Genomic DNA, 19,676 nt, shown 5'->3' with positions numbered 1-19,676 from the left:
AAACCCCTTCTGGTGCACTTCACAATATACTGCACCCTTTCTGACTGCCAGGGACCAGAGACTGTGCACGGTGCTGCGTTAGTCACTGACACACGAACCAATTCCTTCATGCAAGATTTCAGTACCAAAGCCTCAGGGCAGAGGCTCATTCGTTCTTCCTAATGGGAGACTCCATCATCTACCCCAGCCCAAAGCACAATGCTCAACACGTAATAAGCAATTCATAAATAATCACCAACCAACGATTCCTGGAATTTCATTCCTGCTCCTTCCTTCCTCTCCCCCTCGTCCCCCTCTCCATCCCCCCCATCTTACCTCCTTCCCTTCCCCACAGCACCTGTATATATGTATATATGTTTGTACATATTTATTACTCTATTTATTTTACTTGTACATATCTATTCTATTTATTTTATTTTGTTAGTATGTTTGGCTTTGTTCTCCGTCTCCCCCCTTTTAGACTGTGAGCCCACTGTTGGGTAGGGACTGTCTCTATATGTTGCCAATTTGTACTTCCCAAGCACTTAGTACAGTGCTCTGCACATAGTAGCAGCATGGCTCAGTGGAAAAAGCATGGGCTTTGGAGTCAGAGGTCATGGGTTCGAATCCCAGCTCCGCCACATGTCTGCTGTGTGACCTTGGGCAAGTCATTTAACTTCTCTGAGCCTCAGTTCCCTCATCTGTAAAATGGGGATTAAGACTGAGAGCCCCACGTGGGACAACCTGATCACCTTGTACCTCCCCAGCGCTTAGAACAGTGCTCTGCACATAGTAAGCACTTAATAAATGACATTATTATTATTTTAGTAAGCGCTCAATAAATACGATTGATGATGATGATGGTTGCGGAAGATTTTGGGTAAATCGTTTTACTTATTCTAGGCTTCCGTTTCTCCATTTATAAGTCTGCTGGGTGACCTTGGGCAAGTCACTTCACTTCTCTGTGCCTCAGTTCCCTCATCTGTAAAAGGGGGATTAAGACTGTGAGCCCCACATGGGACAACCTCATCTCCTTGTGTTCCCCCCAGCGCTTAGAACAGTGCTTGGCACATAGTAAGCGCTCAACAAATACCAACATTATTATTATTATTATTATAAGTTAACGAATCATCCTCTATTTTAATTCCCAGATCATGTGGGCGCCACCCAGTGGTTGTGGATGTTGAATAAATAAGATCTTAAAAATTCCCGGGATACAGGGCCACCTTCCTGAATGAGCTCCAATGCAAGTATCTTTGGAAAATGTTCCCCTTGTGACGGAGTCTCTAGTCAAAAAGAAGGAATTATAGAACTACATTTCAAGTCAGTTGCTCAGAATGTAATTAGAAATGCCTTTGAGAAATTCAAATCTTTATAATCAATCAATCAATCAATCGTATTTATTGAGCGCTTACTGTGTGCAGAGCACTGTACTAAGCGCTTGGGAAGTACAAGTTGACAACATACAGAGACAGTCCCTACCCAACAGCGGGCTCACAGTCTAAAAGGGGGAGACAGAGAACAAAACCAAACATACTAACAAAATAAAATAAATAGAATAGATATGTACAAGTAAAATAAATAGAGTAATAAATATGTACAAACATATATACGTATATACAGGTGCTGTGGGGAAGGGAAGGAGGTAAGATGGGGGGGATGGGGAGGAGAATAATAGTACAATTATTCTATGTTACCCCAAGAAACAAAGAAAACTATTTACTACTAATCTAAGTCTTAATGGCACTATATATCTGGACTTTATGGTGCTGTTACTGTGCCCATTGAAAATTCTAAGATTAAAAATTTTTAAGCACATGTAGAGAAAAAAACTGACTCCTAGACAAATGACATACAATTTGTATAAATCAATCAATCAATCAACCGTATGTATTGAGCGCTTACTGTGTGCAGAGCACTGTACTAAGCGCTTGGGAAGTACAAGTTGGCAACATATAGAGACAGTTCCTACCCGACAGTGGGCTCACAGTCTAGAAGGGGGAGACAGAGAACAAAATCAAACATATTAACAAAATAAAATAAATAGAATAAATATGTACAAGTAAAATAAATAAATAAATAAATAGAGTAATAAATATGTACAAGCATATATACATATATACAAGACATATATACATATATATAATGATAATATAAATCATTATCATGGATAGTTACTGAGCATTCAAAGTATGCATGACACTGTACAATGAGGAAGGACTGGACAACTACCTTTAAAATCTGTAGCCGTCACACCGGAGAATAGAATTTTCATTCTTATTTGACATATTCGGCTGACGTACATATGAATTGAATCTACTAGCATAAAATGGTTATGAAATTTTTTGAATAACCAATAACTCTGGGGTACGAACTGACAACTTCCTAAATGTTTTTTTAAATTAATTTTTATATTTTCTTATTATAAAGATACCATATATCTCACCATATTAGGGAATATCACATTTAACTAATCAATGCAAATTTACAGCAAGTCCAAAATAACTCCCAAGAAATCCAAACCTTTTTTTTGCTATTCTTTCATTACAATCCTATTTCTCTTTCAACTTTGGTAAAAATTTTTAAAAAAATACCAAGGTTGAAAAGAACTGTGTTTGCCAGGTTTTGGCCTGAAGAAAATAGTTTGGCTGACTTAGGTATTCCCTAAAATAGGGGTTTATAATGGAAAAGGTGACAAAATCTTAAATATAACATTGTAAATCAGATGTTCTATTTTAGAAAAATTAACACCATTTTCCTACATAAACTGTAGGAGTTCAGAAACATAAATTAGAGAAAAAAGTCACCTTAAAATAACATCTGCATTTCAAGATTTTCTTGCCCAGCACAATGAAGGCTTTGACTACATCTCATTCTGTGATTAAATCCTCTCTAAATAAAGCAAACTTTCATACTAGGAGTTGTTTCATCTTAATAGAGAATGAAGAAAGATGTTCAGTGTAACAAGCTACTGAGACAGCGGTTTTCAACAAACCGATTAAACTTGAATTTCACATACACGTGTATAGCTTTCAACATTAGTTCAGCAATGGTAAAATTCGTTTTTACCGTTAAAGAATCCTATTTAGCACTAAATCACTGCTGACTGTAAAATGGGGATTCAATACCCGTTCTCTCTCCTACTATGTTTAACCCAATATCCTGACTCTACCCAGCACTCGGTACAGTGTTTGGCACAACGTAATCGCTTAACAAATACCACTATTATTATTATTATTACTATTACTATATAGGTATCTAGTGCCATGTGCTACAAGGACTGTGTCTGACTTGATTACCTTGTATTTACCCCAGTGCTTACAATTCTTATTATTAATAATAATAATAATAGCATTTGTTAAGCGCTTACGATGTGCCAAGCACGGTTCCCAACGCTGGGGTAGATACAAGGTAATCAGGTTGTACCAAGTGGGGCTCACAGTCTTAATCCCCATTTTACAGGTGAGGGAACTGAGGCACAGAGAAGTGAAGTGACTTGCCTAAGGTCACACAGCCGGCAAATGTTGGAGCCGGGATTAGAACCCACATCTTCCGCCTCCCAAGCCTGTGCTTTTGACTCTAAAGCCATGCTGCTTGTCGATATTTTATTTTGTTAGTCTGTTTGGTTTTTTTCTCCGTCTCCCCCTTTTAGACTGTGAGCCCACTGTCGGGTAGGGACCGTCTCTATATGTTGCCAACTTGGACTTCCCAAGCGCTTAGTACAGTGCTCTGCACACAGTAAGCGCTCCATAAATACGATTGATGATGATGATATTCTAGCTCTATACATTAAATGAGTAGTTTAATGAGGAGTTCCCAGGCTCCAGACTTGAGGGCAGGGATCAATCAGTGATATTTACTGAGTGCTTACTTCTGTGCAGAACACAGTACTAAGTGCTTGGGACAGCATAATACAACAGAGCTGGTAGACGCGTTTCCTGATTACAACGAGCTTTTTACAGTCTAGAGGACTCACTACCTGCTTAACTCTCTCAGCGCTCTGCACATAGTGAGCCCTTAAATGCTACTGACTGACTGATTCGTTGGTTTCATTTAAGGCGGCTGCCTCAGTTTAACTAAGCATAAATGAAAACATCTTCCGACAGGACGAGCTTCCCTCCCTCTCTTTCCCTTCCACCTCCAGACTGATGGGGAAGGGGCTGCAACATCCCTTTCTCACATGTCCCCTCCCTATGATACAGCCAACATTCTTCACCCTTAATTTTAGAAGCGGTGAGGTGTAATCATCATCAACCGTATTTATTGAGCGCTTACTGTGTGCAGAGCACTGGACTGAGCGCTTGGGAAGTCCAAGTTGGCAACATATAGAGACGGTCCCTACCCAACAGTGGGCCCACAGTCTAAAAGGGGGAGACAGAGAACAAAACCAGACATACTAACAAAATAAAATATCGATAAGCAGCATGGCTTTAGAGTCAAAAGACAGTCCCTACCCAACAGTGGGCTCACAGTCTAAAAGGGGGAGACAGAGAACAAAACCAAACAGACTAACAAAATAAAATAAATAGAATAGATATGTACAAGTAAAATAAATAAATAGAGTAATAAATATGTACAAACATATATACAGGTGCTGTGGGGAAGGGTAATCAACGGTGATTACACTGTTGGGTTTGTTAGTAATGTACCAACCGACCAACTTTTCATTCCCAGAGTTTTCTCCAAGTATAATTTAAAGAGCGTAAACACCCCCAACAAATGGCACTGAATTACGGGCAAGTTTTGTGGTTGACCGCACTAAGAAGTGACTACCGAATGCGCCTGGGCCAGCACTAGTGGTTGACATTTTTCAGGGGCATTCAGTGGCACCCTCAGGTTCAGCAGTTCATTACTGCATTGATAAGGATCGTGTGTGAGGATGTGTGATGAGACAAGGGAAAGGAGGCTCTCGAATTTTCACTTCTCTTCGGTTGCTGCGAAGTCCCTATAGAGTGGGAGAGGAGAGTGGCGGCTTCCGTTCCTATTTGGGGGGCAGGGTTTACCACTGTATAATCTATTTGCTTAGCGCCCCAGGCTTGAGGCACACTGTAGCTCTGTTCTCTTGTCACCGGTGTGACTGATGCAGCTCTAAATACCAGGAGAAGGCTCGCCTCCGATGGATTATTACTCAGTGCGTGAGTGGAGGTTACGTGGGAGGGTGTTGTGGGGATGACAAGGTGTTGCAAGGAGAGAAAATGAAAGGGGACTGGATTGGAAGGATTAGAGCATATCACTCCCCTCCTCAAAAATCTCCAGTGGCTACCAATCAATCTGCGCATCAGGCAGAAACTCCTCACTCTGGGCTTCAAGGCTGTCCATCACCTCGCCCCCTCCTACCTCACCTCCCTTCTCTCCTTCTACTGCCCAGCCCGCACCCTCCGCTCCTCCACCGCTAATCTCCTCACTGTACCTCGCTCTCGCCTGTCCCGCCATCGACCCCCGGCCCACGTCATCCCCCGGGCCTGGAATGCCCTCCCTCTGCCCATCCGCCAAGCTAGCTCTCTTCCTCCCTTCAAGGCCCTGCTGAGAGCTCACCTCCTCCAGGAGGCCTTCCCAGACTGAGCCCCTTCCTTCCTCTCCCCCTCGTCCCCCTCTCCATCCCCCCATCTTACCTCCCTCCCTTCCCCACAGCACCTGTATATATGTATATATGTTTGTACATATTTTTTTTACTCTATTTATTTATTTATTTAATTTGTTTGTACATATCTATTCTATTTATTTTATTTTGTTAGTATGTTTGGTTTTGCTCTCTGTCTCCCCCTTTTAGACTGTGAGCCCACTGTTGGGTAGGGACTGTCTCTATATGTTGCCAATTTGTACTTCCCAAGCACTTAGTACAGTGCTCTGCACATAGTAAGCGCTCAATAAATACGATTGATGATGATGATGATGATTAGAGGATGGGCCTGGGAATCAGAAGGATCTGGATTCTAATAATAATAATAATGGCATTTATTAAGTGTTTACTATGGGCAGAGCACTGTTCTAAGCACCGGGGGGATACAAGGTGATCAGGTTGTCCCACGTCTTAATCTCCATTTTACAGATGAGGTAACTGAGGCTCAGAGAAGTGAAGTGATTTGCCCACAGATGTATATCCCGGCTCCACCAGTTGTTTGCTGTGTGACCTTGGGCAAGTCACTTCTCTGTGCCTCAGTTACCTCATCTATCAAATGGGGATTAGGACCATGTGGGACAGGGATTGTGTCCAACCCAATTTGCTTGCATTGATCCCTGTGCTTAATACAATGCCTGGCACATCATAAATGCTCAACAAATACCACTAGTATTATTGTCACCCTATCTACCCCAGCAGTTAGTACAGTGCTTGGCATATTATAAGCACTTAAATACCACAATTATTATCACTGGGGGTTTGGGCCAAGTTCCCTTTAACACTACATTGCTGACAGGGTCAGGAAATTTTACCTCTCCTCAGAGTCCAATGTCTAAAGTTGTGGTGCTTGCCTGACAACCTTTGCCAGATAATTTACACCACACTGAACCTGGAAAGTGACCTCCCCAGGTAACCCATTAGCTCCTCATCAGTTACAACTTCCAGTTTCCAGCCTACAAAACAGCAAGATTAGCCCGAGCTCTGCTGCCTGTCGGTTTGTGCGATTGGCCTTGCTTGCCTCAGCTACCTCTCATTTCTCTGCCAATGTTTATCGGGTCCTTAAAATTTCAAAACACCAGAGTTTGAATGGCATAAGTATTTTACGTTTGTCTGAACAGGTACAAAGACAGATAGAGGTCTTCTCTTTCTTTGTCTGTGAAGGGCAGCTTAATAATAGGGAGAATAATGTACTTCTTAAAGCATTAGTGATGGCTGACTGGTTGGCCAGCTAAAGTTAGGGGAATGTGACACTAATATTTTTGCCAAGACTCGGAATGAAAGACATTAAAAGTTCAAACAGTACTGAGAGCATGTTTTTTCCACGAACGGTAACTACATATAGGCCTTCTGACTGGCTGGAAGTCAGCTGACTGATAGCTGCTGTCCAAGGGTGCTGGCAGCTCTGAACCCTACATACCACCAACCTGGATTCCAGGAACTGCCTGGAATGCCCCCAGGGAATCAAGAAGGTTAGAGAGGACAAGAACGTTGTTAAGTCGGGCAAAAAAGTCAGTGTCGGACTTCTTAGAGCAGGCATTAGAGGAAAGGCGGGGGCAGTATGGGGTGGGGGTGTTTCCAAAAAAAGAGGATTCTTTCAGCAAACTCTCTCATTTCTGGTCAGTGGTTCAATGTGATGCTTACCCCTCAGAGTTATAGGCCAAAAATGGGAATTTTTAAAAAAATAAGAAAATGATCTTCAAAAAACACACTTGGCACGTAATCTTGGCCTATTTTTCTAGGCATCGCTGCCTCACGTAACGGCGTAAGTGCCAAGAAAACAATGAATGAGAAGGAACTGAACTGCCTGTTGCGACCTACTTCATACGTTTATGGCTGTGGGTGGAGATAGGCAGGAATAGCATGTTCCCATATCTACTACGGGATGGACTATTTTGGCTTCCAATTTCTCCAGCACCTTCCTCAAACTATAATTAACTCATCTGGATCTTAAGTTACAAAATTTAGACTCTTACCTTTACCACTCCATTTTCATGCATGGTAATACAGTTGTTGGGATCTTCTGACAGTTGGAACAAAGCCTGAGCTGTAGCTCGATGAACTGCCGTGTCCTTTGACTTCAGGTAACGCACTAAAGGAGCCACAGCTTTGGTCTCTCCGAATGCAATTCTATTTCTACCCCACATGCAACATCGAGAAATAGCTTCGGCCAGATGCTGCCTCAATTTGTCATTATTCTGAAAAAGAAAAATTAAGAGTATGTGTTGGAATAAAATAATCAAGCTGATTTTTTGGTGTGGAGAACTCCTAAATACATTTCTGCTATAATGTCAAAGTTATATTCCTAAAAAAACCCTTTGTTTTACAAGAAAATAGTGTGCAGGTAGTCCTCAAACTTAGAATGGGTTCCTGAGAACTCCATTTGAAATTGAAACATTATAAAGGAGAAGCAGCGTGGAAAGAGCTTGGGCTTTGGAGTCAGAGACCATGGGTTCAAATCCCGCCACTTGTCAGCGGTATGACTTTGGGCAAGTCACAACTTCTCTGGGCCTCAATTACCTCATCTGTAAAATGGGGATTAAGACTGTGAGCCCCCTGTGGGACAACCTAATGACCTTGTAACCTCTCCAGTGCTTAGAACAGTGCTTTGCACATAGTAAGCGCTTAATAAATGTCATTATCATTATTATTATTTTTATTATTAAGTAGGAGGAATTTTTTTCAAAGGAACCAAGTTAAAAATGGGGGATTGATTCCTGAACCAAGGTTGGGTACCTTACTTTCTCTAAAATCATCCCAGGACTGGATATTCTGTTAATTGAAGTTGAAAAATATAGCAACATTCATGTATTTATAGGGGCTCCTCCTAAGTGATAATATAACCTTATTATATTACCCCTCACCCTCCTTGCCTCTTAAAACCTCTTCTGCTCCACCCCTCTCCATCATTACACTTACTCTTTCTTCCTTTTTTTCTAGATTTTGGAATTGTCTTCCCTTTGCCCCACATCTACCGTTTACCTTCCCCCCATTGCTTGTACCCCTGGAGCTATGCCATAAAGGTAAGTAGTATTTTAAAGTCGAAACTTAAGGAAGATTCTTGAGGGCAGGGAACAAGAGGCACTACTGCAAGGGAGAAAGCTTATCTTTAAGTGAGGGAGAATTGGAATTTTTGGATTTTGTATGTATTTTAATTATCCACCTTTATTTACTTCTCATTTACATGGGTACCTAATAGCTGGCAGGATCATGATAATATGATCCGCCCCCTTATCCTGGAAACTTATCTGACTTTGGCTTCACTAACACTGTCCTCTCCTAGTTCTCCTCCTACCTCTCTGACTGCTCCTCTCAGTCTCTTTTGCAGGTTCCTCCTCTGCCTCCCACCGTCTAACTGTGGGGGTACCTCAAGGTTTGGATCTGGGCCCCCTTCTATTCTTCATCTACACCCAATCCCTTGGAGAATGCATCTGCTCACATGGCTTCATCTACCATCTTTCCGTGGATGATTCCCAAATCTACCTTTCCAGAACTGACCTATCCTTTTCTCCTTTTCATATTTCCTCTTGCCTCCAGGATACCTCTACTTATATGTCTGTGAGCCCATTGTTGGGTAGGGACTGTTTCTACATATTGCCGATTTGTACTTCCCAAGCTCTTAGTACAGTGCTCTATACACAGTAAGCGCTCAATAAATATGACAACTGAATGAATGAGTGTCCTTCCAACACCTCAAAATTCACCTACCCAAAACCAAATTTTTCATTTTCCCAACTGAACCCTGTCCTCCCTCTAACTGTCCTCTCACTGTAAACACCACCATGATCCTTCCTGTCTCACAGGCCCTTAACTTTGGTATTATCCCAGACCCATAGCTCTCATTCAACCCACATTCGATCTGTCATGGAATCCTGTCAGTTCTACTTTCCCAAATGTCTACAATCCACCCTTTCCTCGCCATCCAAGCTATTGCCATGCTGATCCAAGCACTAATCATTTTCTGCCTTGACTACTGAATTAGCCTCCTTGTTGACCTCCCCCTCCCTCTTGTCTCACTCCAGTGCATACTTCACTCTGCTGCCCGGATCATTTTTATAAAAAAAGTTCAGGCCTCGTTTCCCCCCTCCTCAAGAACCATCAGTGGTTGCCCAGCCACCTTTGCATCAAACTACTTACCACTGGCTTTAAGGCATTCAATCAGCTCACCCCTTCCTGGCTAACCTCACCGAGCTCACTCCACTCCTCTAAAACCATCCTACTCTCTGTCCCTTGATCTCATCTATCCTACCACCGACCCCATGCCCACCTTCTCCCTCGGGCCTGGAACTTCTCCTTCTCCTCCTTCATATCTGATAGTCTACCACTCTCCTCACTGGAAGACAGCACTTAGCACAGTGCTCTGCACCCAGTAAACTCTCCATATATACCATTGATTGATTAAATATATTACTTACTGTGTTTGCTAATTTGGATAAGAGAGCAACAACTCCATGATCTGTTATAACAGCTAAGTTCTCTTCATCTTTAGCTATGTTGGTGATAGCTGCACAAACGCTTGCTAGAACTTCTTTATTTTCTGATTTTAGCAAATTGACAATAAGCTCCAGGCCACCAACAAAGGAGCGTACCATTTCTCCGGCATCCTAAATGGAAAATAAACCCAACAGTAATCAAAAATAAAAATAAAGACAGGCTCACCATACATATTTTAAACTCTCCTTCTTGAAACCAGATAGTCAACACCGCGATGTAAGTCATTTCTTAAATGTACCAGCCAACTTTTTAGTGCAGGTTATTCAATAACAAAAGTCCTCATTTTTATTCCTTCTTACATACATAGAGATAACAATGTACATATGAAGAGATAAACATTTTCCACAAAAATAGTTATGAATCAATGCCAATGAATATTCAAATGAACAGATCCGATGGTCTATTATCTGCAGATATGCCGCACTGGAAGCAGATCAAGGGATGCTGCGGAAAGCTCTAGGCTGTTTCAATCTACCTCGGCTCAGAAGCCGCTCTAAATTGTAGGGCTATCAATTCCCACTGTTCAAAAATATGTTCATCACAACATCAAATTAAAGGGAGATACTCAGATGGCATTTCAGTTTTCCTCCAGAGAGTCAGAGAATATAATGAGAATCATAGCTTTTGATGCCTTTCATTTTTAAATTTTGGTGGTTAGGGTTCTAGTAGAAGGGGCTGGTAGCACAGGAATAGTTTTAGTTTGCATTAAGTGAACAGGATCCAAAGCACTCCAATTTATCATTAAGAAGCTTTTGGGAGCTCTTTTATTAATGAATTTTACTTTGCCTGTGTTTGTCATGTCCCATTAGTGCACCTAAAACAAATAGAAAACCCTTCTTCTTCCATCCCCAACCATATAATTCTTCCCATTTCCTCTATCTAGCTTTAACGTTTTTCTGCAAGCTTTCTGCCTTCCTCTTAAAACTCATGCACTATTTCTTTTTCATAATCTACAGCTTCTATTTCTCTGCCTTAGATTTCTACATCAACGGATTACTCTCTCTTTAAAAGAAAAATGCACCATGCTAATCTTTTTACTCTTGATTTGTCAATCCAAGAGAGAAGTGATTCATCGACGTCAAAGTCAGAATTACCTCAAAATGATATGGATTAGTTCATTATGGGATGAAAGTGGAAGACCAAACACCAATATCAATAGTTTCTCATGTACACAAATATCCAGCCTTAATTTTTACAGATGATTCTGTAGACAGTAAGATTTTATTTACTTTGTGAATATTGTAGATTGTCCTTTGAAGTGGCTTTCTATTTGCTATTTGCAATGCAAAGTAACAACTGCAAAAATCTGGCAGATTTAAGAACCAAGGATCAACATCAGTAATGAGAGTTTTCTGGCAGATTTAAGAACCAAGGATCAACATCAGTAATGAGAGTTAAGTGCTACCCCTGAATTCTATTCCTTGGCCTAATTCTATTCCCACTGCCTATTATGCAAACAGAGACAAAGAAATGGAAAAGTGAATCAAGACGGGTAGAGGGTTCTTTGGGAGAATCAAGTAGAGTGTGCACCAATTTTTTAATGGTACCTGTTAAGTGCCTACTAAGTGCCAAGAACTGTGTGCCAGGCACTATACTAAGCGCTGGAGTGGATACAAGCAAATTGGGTTAGACACTGTCCCTGTCCCACATGGGGCTCAGTATTAACCCCCATTTTACAAAAGAGGTAACTGAGGCCCAGAGAAATGAAGTGACTTGCCCAAAGTCACACAGCAGACAAGTGGCAGAGCTTGGATTAGAACCCAGGTCCTTCTGACTCCCAAGCCCACGCCCTATACCCTAGGCCATGCTGCTTCTCTAAAAGCTGGGGTAGATATAAGGTAATCAGGTTAGACACAGTTCCTGCCCCTCATGGTGTTCAATCAATCAATCAATCAATTTATTGAGTGCTTACTGTGTGCAGAGCACTGTACTAAGCGCTTGGGAAGTACAAGCTAGCAACATATAGAGACAGTTCCTACCCAACAGTGGGCTCACAGTCTAGAAGGGGGAGACGATCTATGGGGGGGGGAGGGTTTAATCCCCATTTTATTGATTAGGTAACTGAGGAATAGAGAAGATGAGTGATTTGCCTAGGGTCACAAAAGAGGCAAGCAGTGGAGCCAGAATTAGAACCCAGTTCCTTCTGACTCTAAGGCCCATGCTCTTTCCACTAGGCCAGGCTGCTTCTCTTTGGCATCACAATTCCGATTGTATTTCATCTGACTAGCCTGTATCTACCCCAGTGCCTGGCACGAGGTAAATCCTGAATGGAACAATAAAATAATATTATGTTCCACCCAATATTTTGAATGACTGAGAACTATGAACTTTCCATGGATGTCACATTCAATTTCAGGAGCAGTTTCTCTAGTGCCATCTACACGTATATAACACCTATCAGTCAGTGGTATTTGAGTGCTTACTGTGTGCAGAACACTGTACTAAACACTTGGGAGAGTACAACAAAGTTGGTAAACACGTTCCTTGCCCACAAGGAACTCACAGTCTAAAGGGGGCTCACATTAAATGTAAATGGTATGACGGGATAAAAAAGCAGCAACAAAAAAAAAAAACAAGTAAGACCCCGGGGTTGCATGAAGACCACCAGCATCCAACTGAATCATATCACACTTTCTCTAGGTAGAGCATGTGAGGAGAATAGTCGCCTATCTATGGTCAAGAAGGAATCAGAGAAAGGGTGGATAAAGCAATTGTTTCAAGACAGAGTGAAGAAAAAAATCTCAAATGTTGTGGCATAACAGTGGCTAGTTATTATTATTATTGTTATATTAGTTAAGTGCTTACTGTGTGTCAAGATCTGTTTGAAGCACGGGGTTAGATACAAGTTCATCAGGTTGGGGAAAATCCTGTCCCACATGTGGACCCAAGTCTACGTAGGTGGGAGAACAGGAACTGAACAGAACAAAACAGTAGCCAAGGAAATAGCAATCAGAAATTAGGGAACTATTTTGGAAGTAAATCATGGTATCAAGAGGGAAAAACCGTAACTGTGTCAGGCCCTGTGGGTAACAGACTCAACAGAACGGTAAACGGCAATTTTTATAACCACATGAAGGGACTATCAGCCAGGATTTGGTTTTATTAGTCACACCTGTTCACCCACACATACAATAAGTTAGTGCCCCCTTTAAACTGAAAGCCCAGTTATGTATAGGAAATAATTATCAGAAAATATTTTACTACATAGGTCACCTAAAAACAAGTCATCACCCACTATATTAGCTATTGGCCAACTATGAACTTTATGATGTCTAATTTGGGGCTTTTCAGTTTAAGAAAGATGATAAAATTGGAAAGGGCCAGAAGGGACCAATAAAAATGATTACTAGCTGAATCTAGTAATCATGATTACTAGCTGAATGATTACTAGCTGAAAGCTGAAAACCCGCATGGCCTAGTGGAAAGAGCACAGAACTGGGAGTCAGAGACCCTGGGTTTTAATTCCTGGCTCTACCATTATCTGCTGTGTGACCTTCATCATCATCATCATCATCAATCGTATTTATTGAGTGCTTACTATGTGCAGGGCACTGTACTAAGTGCTTGGGAAGTACAAATTGGCAACATATAGAGACAGTCCCTACCCAACAGTGGGCTCACAGTCTAAAAGACCTTGGACAAGTCACTTAAATTCTCTATGCCTCAGTTACTTCATCTGTAAAATGGGGATTACGACTGTGAGTGACATGTGAGACAGGGACTATATCCTGATCGTATTGTAGCTACCCCAGCGCTTAGTACAGTGCCTGGCATTTAGTAAGTGCTTAACAAACACCATTGGAAAAAATAACAAATAAAAACAAAAAACTGGACCTATATAAGGGCAGGCTAAAGGAATCAATGTTACTAATCCTGAATAATTGGTGAATGAGAGGCATCTTCAGTCAACAACATTTCCATTCTCTCTGGAAGTTTACAACTTTAGAGTCATCTTGATTTTTTTCTCTTTCATATTCAGTCAGTTTCTGAATTCGGTTAGTTCATTATTCTTTCAGGGTCCTGTCCCTTCCTCTCTGGGCTTCCAACCCCTACTCTGATTAAAGGTCATGGCTAAGTAACAGCCTCTCAAGCCTTCTTCAACCCTCTCTGCTCTTCATCATCATCATCATCATCAATCGTATTTATTGAGCGCTTACTGTGTGCAGAGCACTGTACTAAGCGCTTGGGAAGTACAAGCCTTCAGACTATCGTGCTTACAGCTGAACACATCCGTTCATTCAATCAATCGATCAGTGGTGTTTATTGAGTCTTACAGTGGGCAGAGCACTGTACTAAGTGCTTGAGAGAGTATCATACAATAGAGCTGGTAGGCATGTTCCCTGCCCGCAAGGAGCTCACAATCTAGAGGGGGAGAAAGACATAAAAATTAATTACAGATATATACCTAAGCGATGTGGGGCTGAGGGTGCAATAATTATCAACTGCAATGTATCAAGGGTACAGATACAAGTGCTTAAGTGATGCAGTAGGGCTTCTCACATATGGGGAGAGTGGTGGTCCGAAGTATATGAAGGGGGAGGGAGTTTCGGGCCAGAAGGACGACACAGGCAAAGGGGTCAGCGGCGAGGTAGATGAGATCAAAATACAGTGCGTAGGATCGTGTTAGAGTGAAGAGTACGGGCTGGGATCGTAGCAGAAAATCAGAAAAATCATCTTAAGGCATTGTTCAAAAATAACTACCTTCCTTATAAATCTCAATGGCCATCCATTTCTTATTGTAGTAGACAGAAACTCAAACTACCGGCTTTTGAGGCTCTTCAGCAAGGGTCTCCATTTTACATTTCTCCTCTCCTCTCGTGCTACTCCCAACTTAATTTTCTACCTGTACCTTGCTCGGGATTCTCTGGCCTCCAACCCCTCACTCACACATTTCCCCCTTTCCCCCCCCCCCCCCCCCACCCCCTACTTAAAGGCCACTTTGTTAAGAGGCATTCTCTGACTTTAAATTACAGCAGGCGGATTTAGGTTAGACGTTGGGAATAGGTTCTGAACACAAAGTCTGTGAGAAGCTGGATGTTATCAAGAGATGAAAAATCTTCTTGGGATTATAAAGGAAACGACGAATAAAGGTTGGAAATAAGATGCAGCAGACATTCAAATCCTCTAATTCTATTTTTTCCCCCTGAAATCATTGCTGGATAGATCAGTGGAAATGATTATGCTTGGAAATAGAGTCCTTTTCTTTTTCTTTATAATGGCATTTATTAAGCGCTATGTGCAAAGCACTGTTCTACGCGCTGGGGAGGTTACAAGGAGATCAGGTTGTCCCACGGGGGGGCTCACAGTCTTAATCCCCATTTTGCAGATGAGGGAACTGAGGCCCAGAGAAGTTAAGTGACTTGCCCAAAGTCACACAGCAGGCAATTGGCAGAGCCGGCATTCGAACCCATGACCCCTGACTCCAAAGCCCGGGCTCTTTCCACCGAGCCACGCTGCTTCTCTTCTTCACCCCCATTACATTCTTACACATTATACATGAAGCAGCGTAGCCTAGTGGATAGCTAGAACATGAGCCCGGGAGTCAAAAGGACCTGGGTTCTAATTCTGACTCGGCCACTCGTCTGCTGTATGACCTCAGGTAAGTCATTTAACTTCTCTGTGCCTCAGTTACTTCATCTGTAAAATGGGGATTAAGACTGTGAGACCCATGTAGGACACGGACTGTAGAGAAGCAGCATGGTTTAGTGGATAGAGCACAAGTCTGGGAGTAAGAAGGTCATGGGTTCTAATCCCAGCTCTGCCACTTGTCTGCTGTGAGACCTTGGACAAGTCACTTCACTTCTCTGTGCCTCCATTAATCTGTAAAACAGGTTTTGAGACTGTGAGCCCCACATGGGACATGTGCTTAGTACAGTGCTTAGTAAGCGCTTAGTACAGTGCTCTGCACACAGTAAGTGCTCAATAAATATGATTGATGATGATGACATGGACTGTGTCCAACCCACTTTGCTTGTATCCACCCTAGCTCTTCGAACAGTGCCTGGCACACAATAAGTGCTTAACAAATACTATTATTATTATTATTATTATTATTATTATTATTATTATTATTATTATTATTATTATTATTATCCAACCGGATTACCTTGCACCTACCCCAGCGGTTAGAACACTGCCTGGCATATAGTAAACACTTAAATACCATAAAAAAAACTTGTAAATCTGGTTTGCCCAAGAATTAGTTGTATTAGCAACATTCAACTTCTTATCCGCATAATTATAGAATCGTAAACCTGGAAGGAACCCTAAAAGGTCATCTAATCCATGTGAAAATGACTTTCAGATGTACATGGTTATATGTGCTCCCTACCACACATCCGAAATGAAATCAGGCTGGGCATCTTTAAATCCAGGAGGAAGCCGAGAACACAAGAAAAACTTCAATGATAATGTTTCATTTCAGATTTGGAATTTTAAATTATTTTCAAAAATATATTCCAAAAGTTAAAAGCCTCTTAGTATTTATGTGCTAGTTAACCTGTCAACTCTCTGCCAGTAGCAAAATTACACAACAGTTTTTTCTTAGGAAAAAAGTATTATTCAATAAATTCACATACGTGAGTTTAGAAATACAACTGTCTTCCAAAGGATTTTCTTCCATATAGATTTTCTAGGTTTACTTTTGATTTTCCTTGTTTCTCTACATTCAGTTGAGAGGAAATGCCACAGAAGCAGGGCCATACTGGGAAAAATAACAAAAATGAGCTCATCTGCCAAAGGCTTAGTGAGATCATGAACTTAGTTCACTCACACATCTTCAAATCCATGGATAAAAGTGAACTCCTAAACCAGGTAAATTGAAGATTCTCCCCCCAACTCCTAACCCCCAAAGCTTTGGGTTTTTGGTTTTTTAGGTATTTTGTAGGTTTGGACTTTTAACATAATACAATTTGGGCCTTCAGGTTTATGTAAAATGGGAGAATAGGTTAGAGGATGGAAAAGCAATTTGCACACCAAAACTGTCTTTCGTTAAGGTAAGAGGGTTGAACACAGCCACAATATTCACCTCCTGACATACCCTGAATAGTTTTTTTATTGCCATTATCACCACTGTTTAACCTTGACATTATCCTGGACTCATCTCTCTCATTCAACCCACATATTCACACTTCCCCCCACTTCAAAGCCCTCCTGAAGTCTCACCTCCTCCAAGAGGCCTTCCCAGACTAACCTCCCTTTTCCTCAGCTCCCCCACCCCGTCGCCCCTATTCACTCCCTTTGCTCTATCCGCCCCTCCCTGCCCCACAGCACTTGTGTATATATGTACATATCTATAACTTCATTTATTTATATTAGGGTACGTTTACTAGTTCTGATGTGCATACACCTATAATTCTATTTATTTATATTGCTGCTACTGATGGCTGTTTACTTGTTGGATGTCTGTCTCCCACCTTCTAGATTGCAAGCCGATTGTGGGCAGGGATTGTCCCTCTTTCCTGCTGAACTGTGCTTTCCAAGCACTTAGTACAGTGCTTTCCACACAGTAAGCGCTCAATACATACAATTGAATGAATGAATGAATATCCACTTCTGCAAAGAGAAACTCCTTACCACTGGCTTTCAAAGCACTCAATCACCTTGCTCACTCCTATTTTACCTCATTGATTTCCTACTACAACGTAGAACATTCACTTCACTCATCTTACGATTGACCACCCATCGACATCCTCCAGCCTCTGGCCTGGAACTCCCTCCCGAATCATGTCTGACAGCCCAGCGCTCTCCTTACCTTCAAAGCCTTATTATAATCACAGCTCCTCCAAGAGGCCTTCAATCAATCAATCAATTAATCGTATTTATTGAGCGCTTACTGTGTGCAGAGCACTGTACTAAGCACTTGGGAAGTACAAGTTGGCAACATATAGAGACAGTCCTTACCCAACAGTGGGCTCACAGTCTAAAAGTCTCCCCCTCGTCCCCCTCTCCATCCCCCCCATCTTACCTCCTTCCCTTCCCCACAGCACCTGTATATATGTATATATGTTTGTACATATTTATTACTCTATTTATTTATTTATTTTACTTGTACATATCTATTCTATTTATTTTATTTTGTTAGTATGTTTGGTTTTGTTCTCTGTCTCCCCCTTTTAGACTGTGAGCCCAATGTTGGGTAGGGACTGTCTCTATATGTTGCCAATTTGTACTTCCCAAGCGCTTAGTACAGTGCTTTGCACATAGCAAGCGCTCAATAAATATGATTGATTGATAAAAGGACTGACTAAAACCGATTAAGCCCTCATTTTGCCTACACCCTCTCCCTTCTATGTGGCCCTTGCACTTGGATTTGAACCCTTTATTCATCCCACCCTCAGCCCCAAAGCACTTATGTACATATCTGTAATTTATTTTCACGTCTGCCGTCCCCTCTAGACTGTAAGCTCCTAGTGGGCCGGAAACACGATTTCCAACTCTGTTATACTCTACTCTCCCAACTGCTTGGTTCAGTGTTCTGCACACAGTAAGCACTCAATAAATATGACGGACTGACTGTTCAGATTGCTGCTTTGGTGCAACTTTAGTTTGCACTTGATCTGTAAATGTAGGGTTCAAGGCAGACACTTGCTCAAACTATATATATACGTGTGGGAAGAAGGTGCAGGAAGAAGTTTTGGACTTTTTCGATCAGGCATGGTTGAAACAAAATCTGTCCAATTATTCCATGATCAGTTTCTTCTTTGCTTCAAAAACATAATCAATCAGTGGTATTTACTGAGTGCTTACCATGTGTGGAGCATCATTCTACGCACTTGAGTACAATGCAACAGCTGGTAGACATGATCTCTGCCCTCAAGGGGTTTACAATCTAGTAGTTAATGAGAGTGGATGGGAAACTGACCCGAGAATGTCCAGACATGCCATCTCCAGAGGAAAATTTCCTTGTTATTTTCTAAATCTAAAATTACCTCTTCCCTGAGTTCATCAGGGGACAGCGAAGTGCTCTACGCGCACCAATTTGACATCTTTGTGATACTGTGGAAGCAAGCAATGTAACTGGATAAAATTCCAACTTCACAGAAATGCAAAATGAAATATTACACAAAATTGAATTAAAGCCTTGGGTAAACTTACAGAGCACTAGAAATACATTTTCAAAACATGTCTGTTATTTATTTTAAATTTAATAGAAAAACAGCCGAGCAATATTTACAGATTAATGAATAAAACAGAAAACTAGCAGGTTTTGGCACAGTGAGATTAAACTAATGGGTATGGAATTCCTTCTGGAGCCGCAGGCGAAAAAGAGAATTGGCAGTTGTCTAATGAGGTGAGAGATACTTTATGTATCCCTAAAAACACATAGACCATAAACCTACCCTGTCTGAAGACACAAATTTTAACTAGATGAGCTATAAAACACTGCCCGATGCCATTACAAACCATGGTCCCCAAAATAGTATCTGACATAGTACCTCGAGAAAGAATTGATGTTGCGACAGACCTTCAAAGGACACAGTATATGAATATGGCAAGAGAGACAAAACTAGACATGTTGGGTTTTTTTTTGCGGTAACCAATTCCACTCAGGTTTTATACTAATTAGTGAATGAACAGTACATTG

General features: G+C 41.5%; 1 protein-coding gene across 4 annotated transcripts in view; it reads right to left on the bottom strand.

Moving 5' to 3' along the window:
• ODAD2 (outer dynein arm docking complex subunit 2) overlaps positions 1-19,676 on the bottom strand; it is a 148,704-nt gene that overhangs the window by 45,223 nt on the left and 83,805 nt on the right. For all 4 annotated transcript variants that reach the window (XR_005453642.1, XM_038755483.1, XM_038755484.1 and 1 more), the window contains exons 17-18: positions 10,012-10,200; positions 7,573-7,794 (exon numbers count right to left, since the gene is read on the bottom strand). Coding sequence is in view for 3 of the 4 variants with exons in the window: in XM_038755483.1 (XP_038611411.1) it covers positions 7,573-7,794; positions 10,012-10,200 (411 nt within the window). In the remaining variant the exon portion in view is untranslated. The remainder of the gene's footprint in view (positions 1-7,572; positions 7,795-10,011; positions 10,201-19,676) is intronic.

This window comes from Tachyglossus aculeatus, chromosome 13 (assembly GCF_015852505.1).
Source record: "Tachyglossus aculeatus isolate mTacAcu1 chromosome 13, mTacAcu1.pri, whole genome shotgun sequence".
In the NCBI taxonomy this organism is placed as follows: domain Eukaryota; kingdom Metazoa; phylum Chordata; class Mammalia; order Monotremata; family Tachyglossidae; genus Tachyglossus; species Tachyglossus aculeatus.
This window is presented reverse-complemented; position numbering and strand designations above follow the sequence as displayed.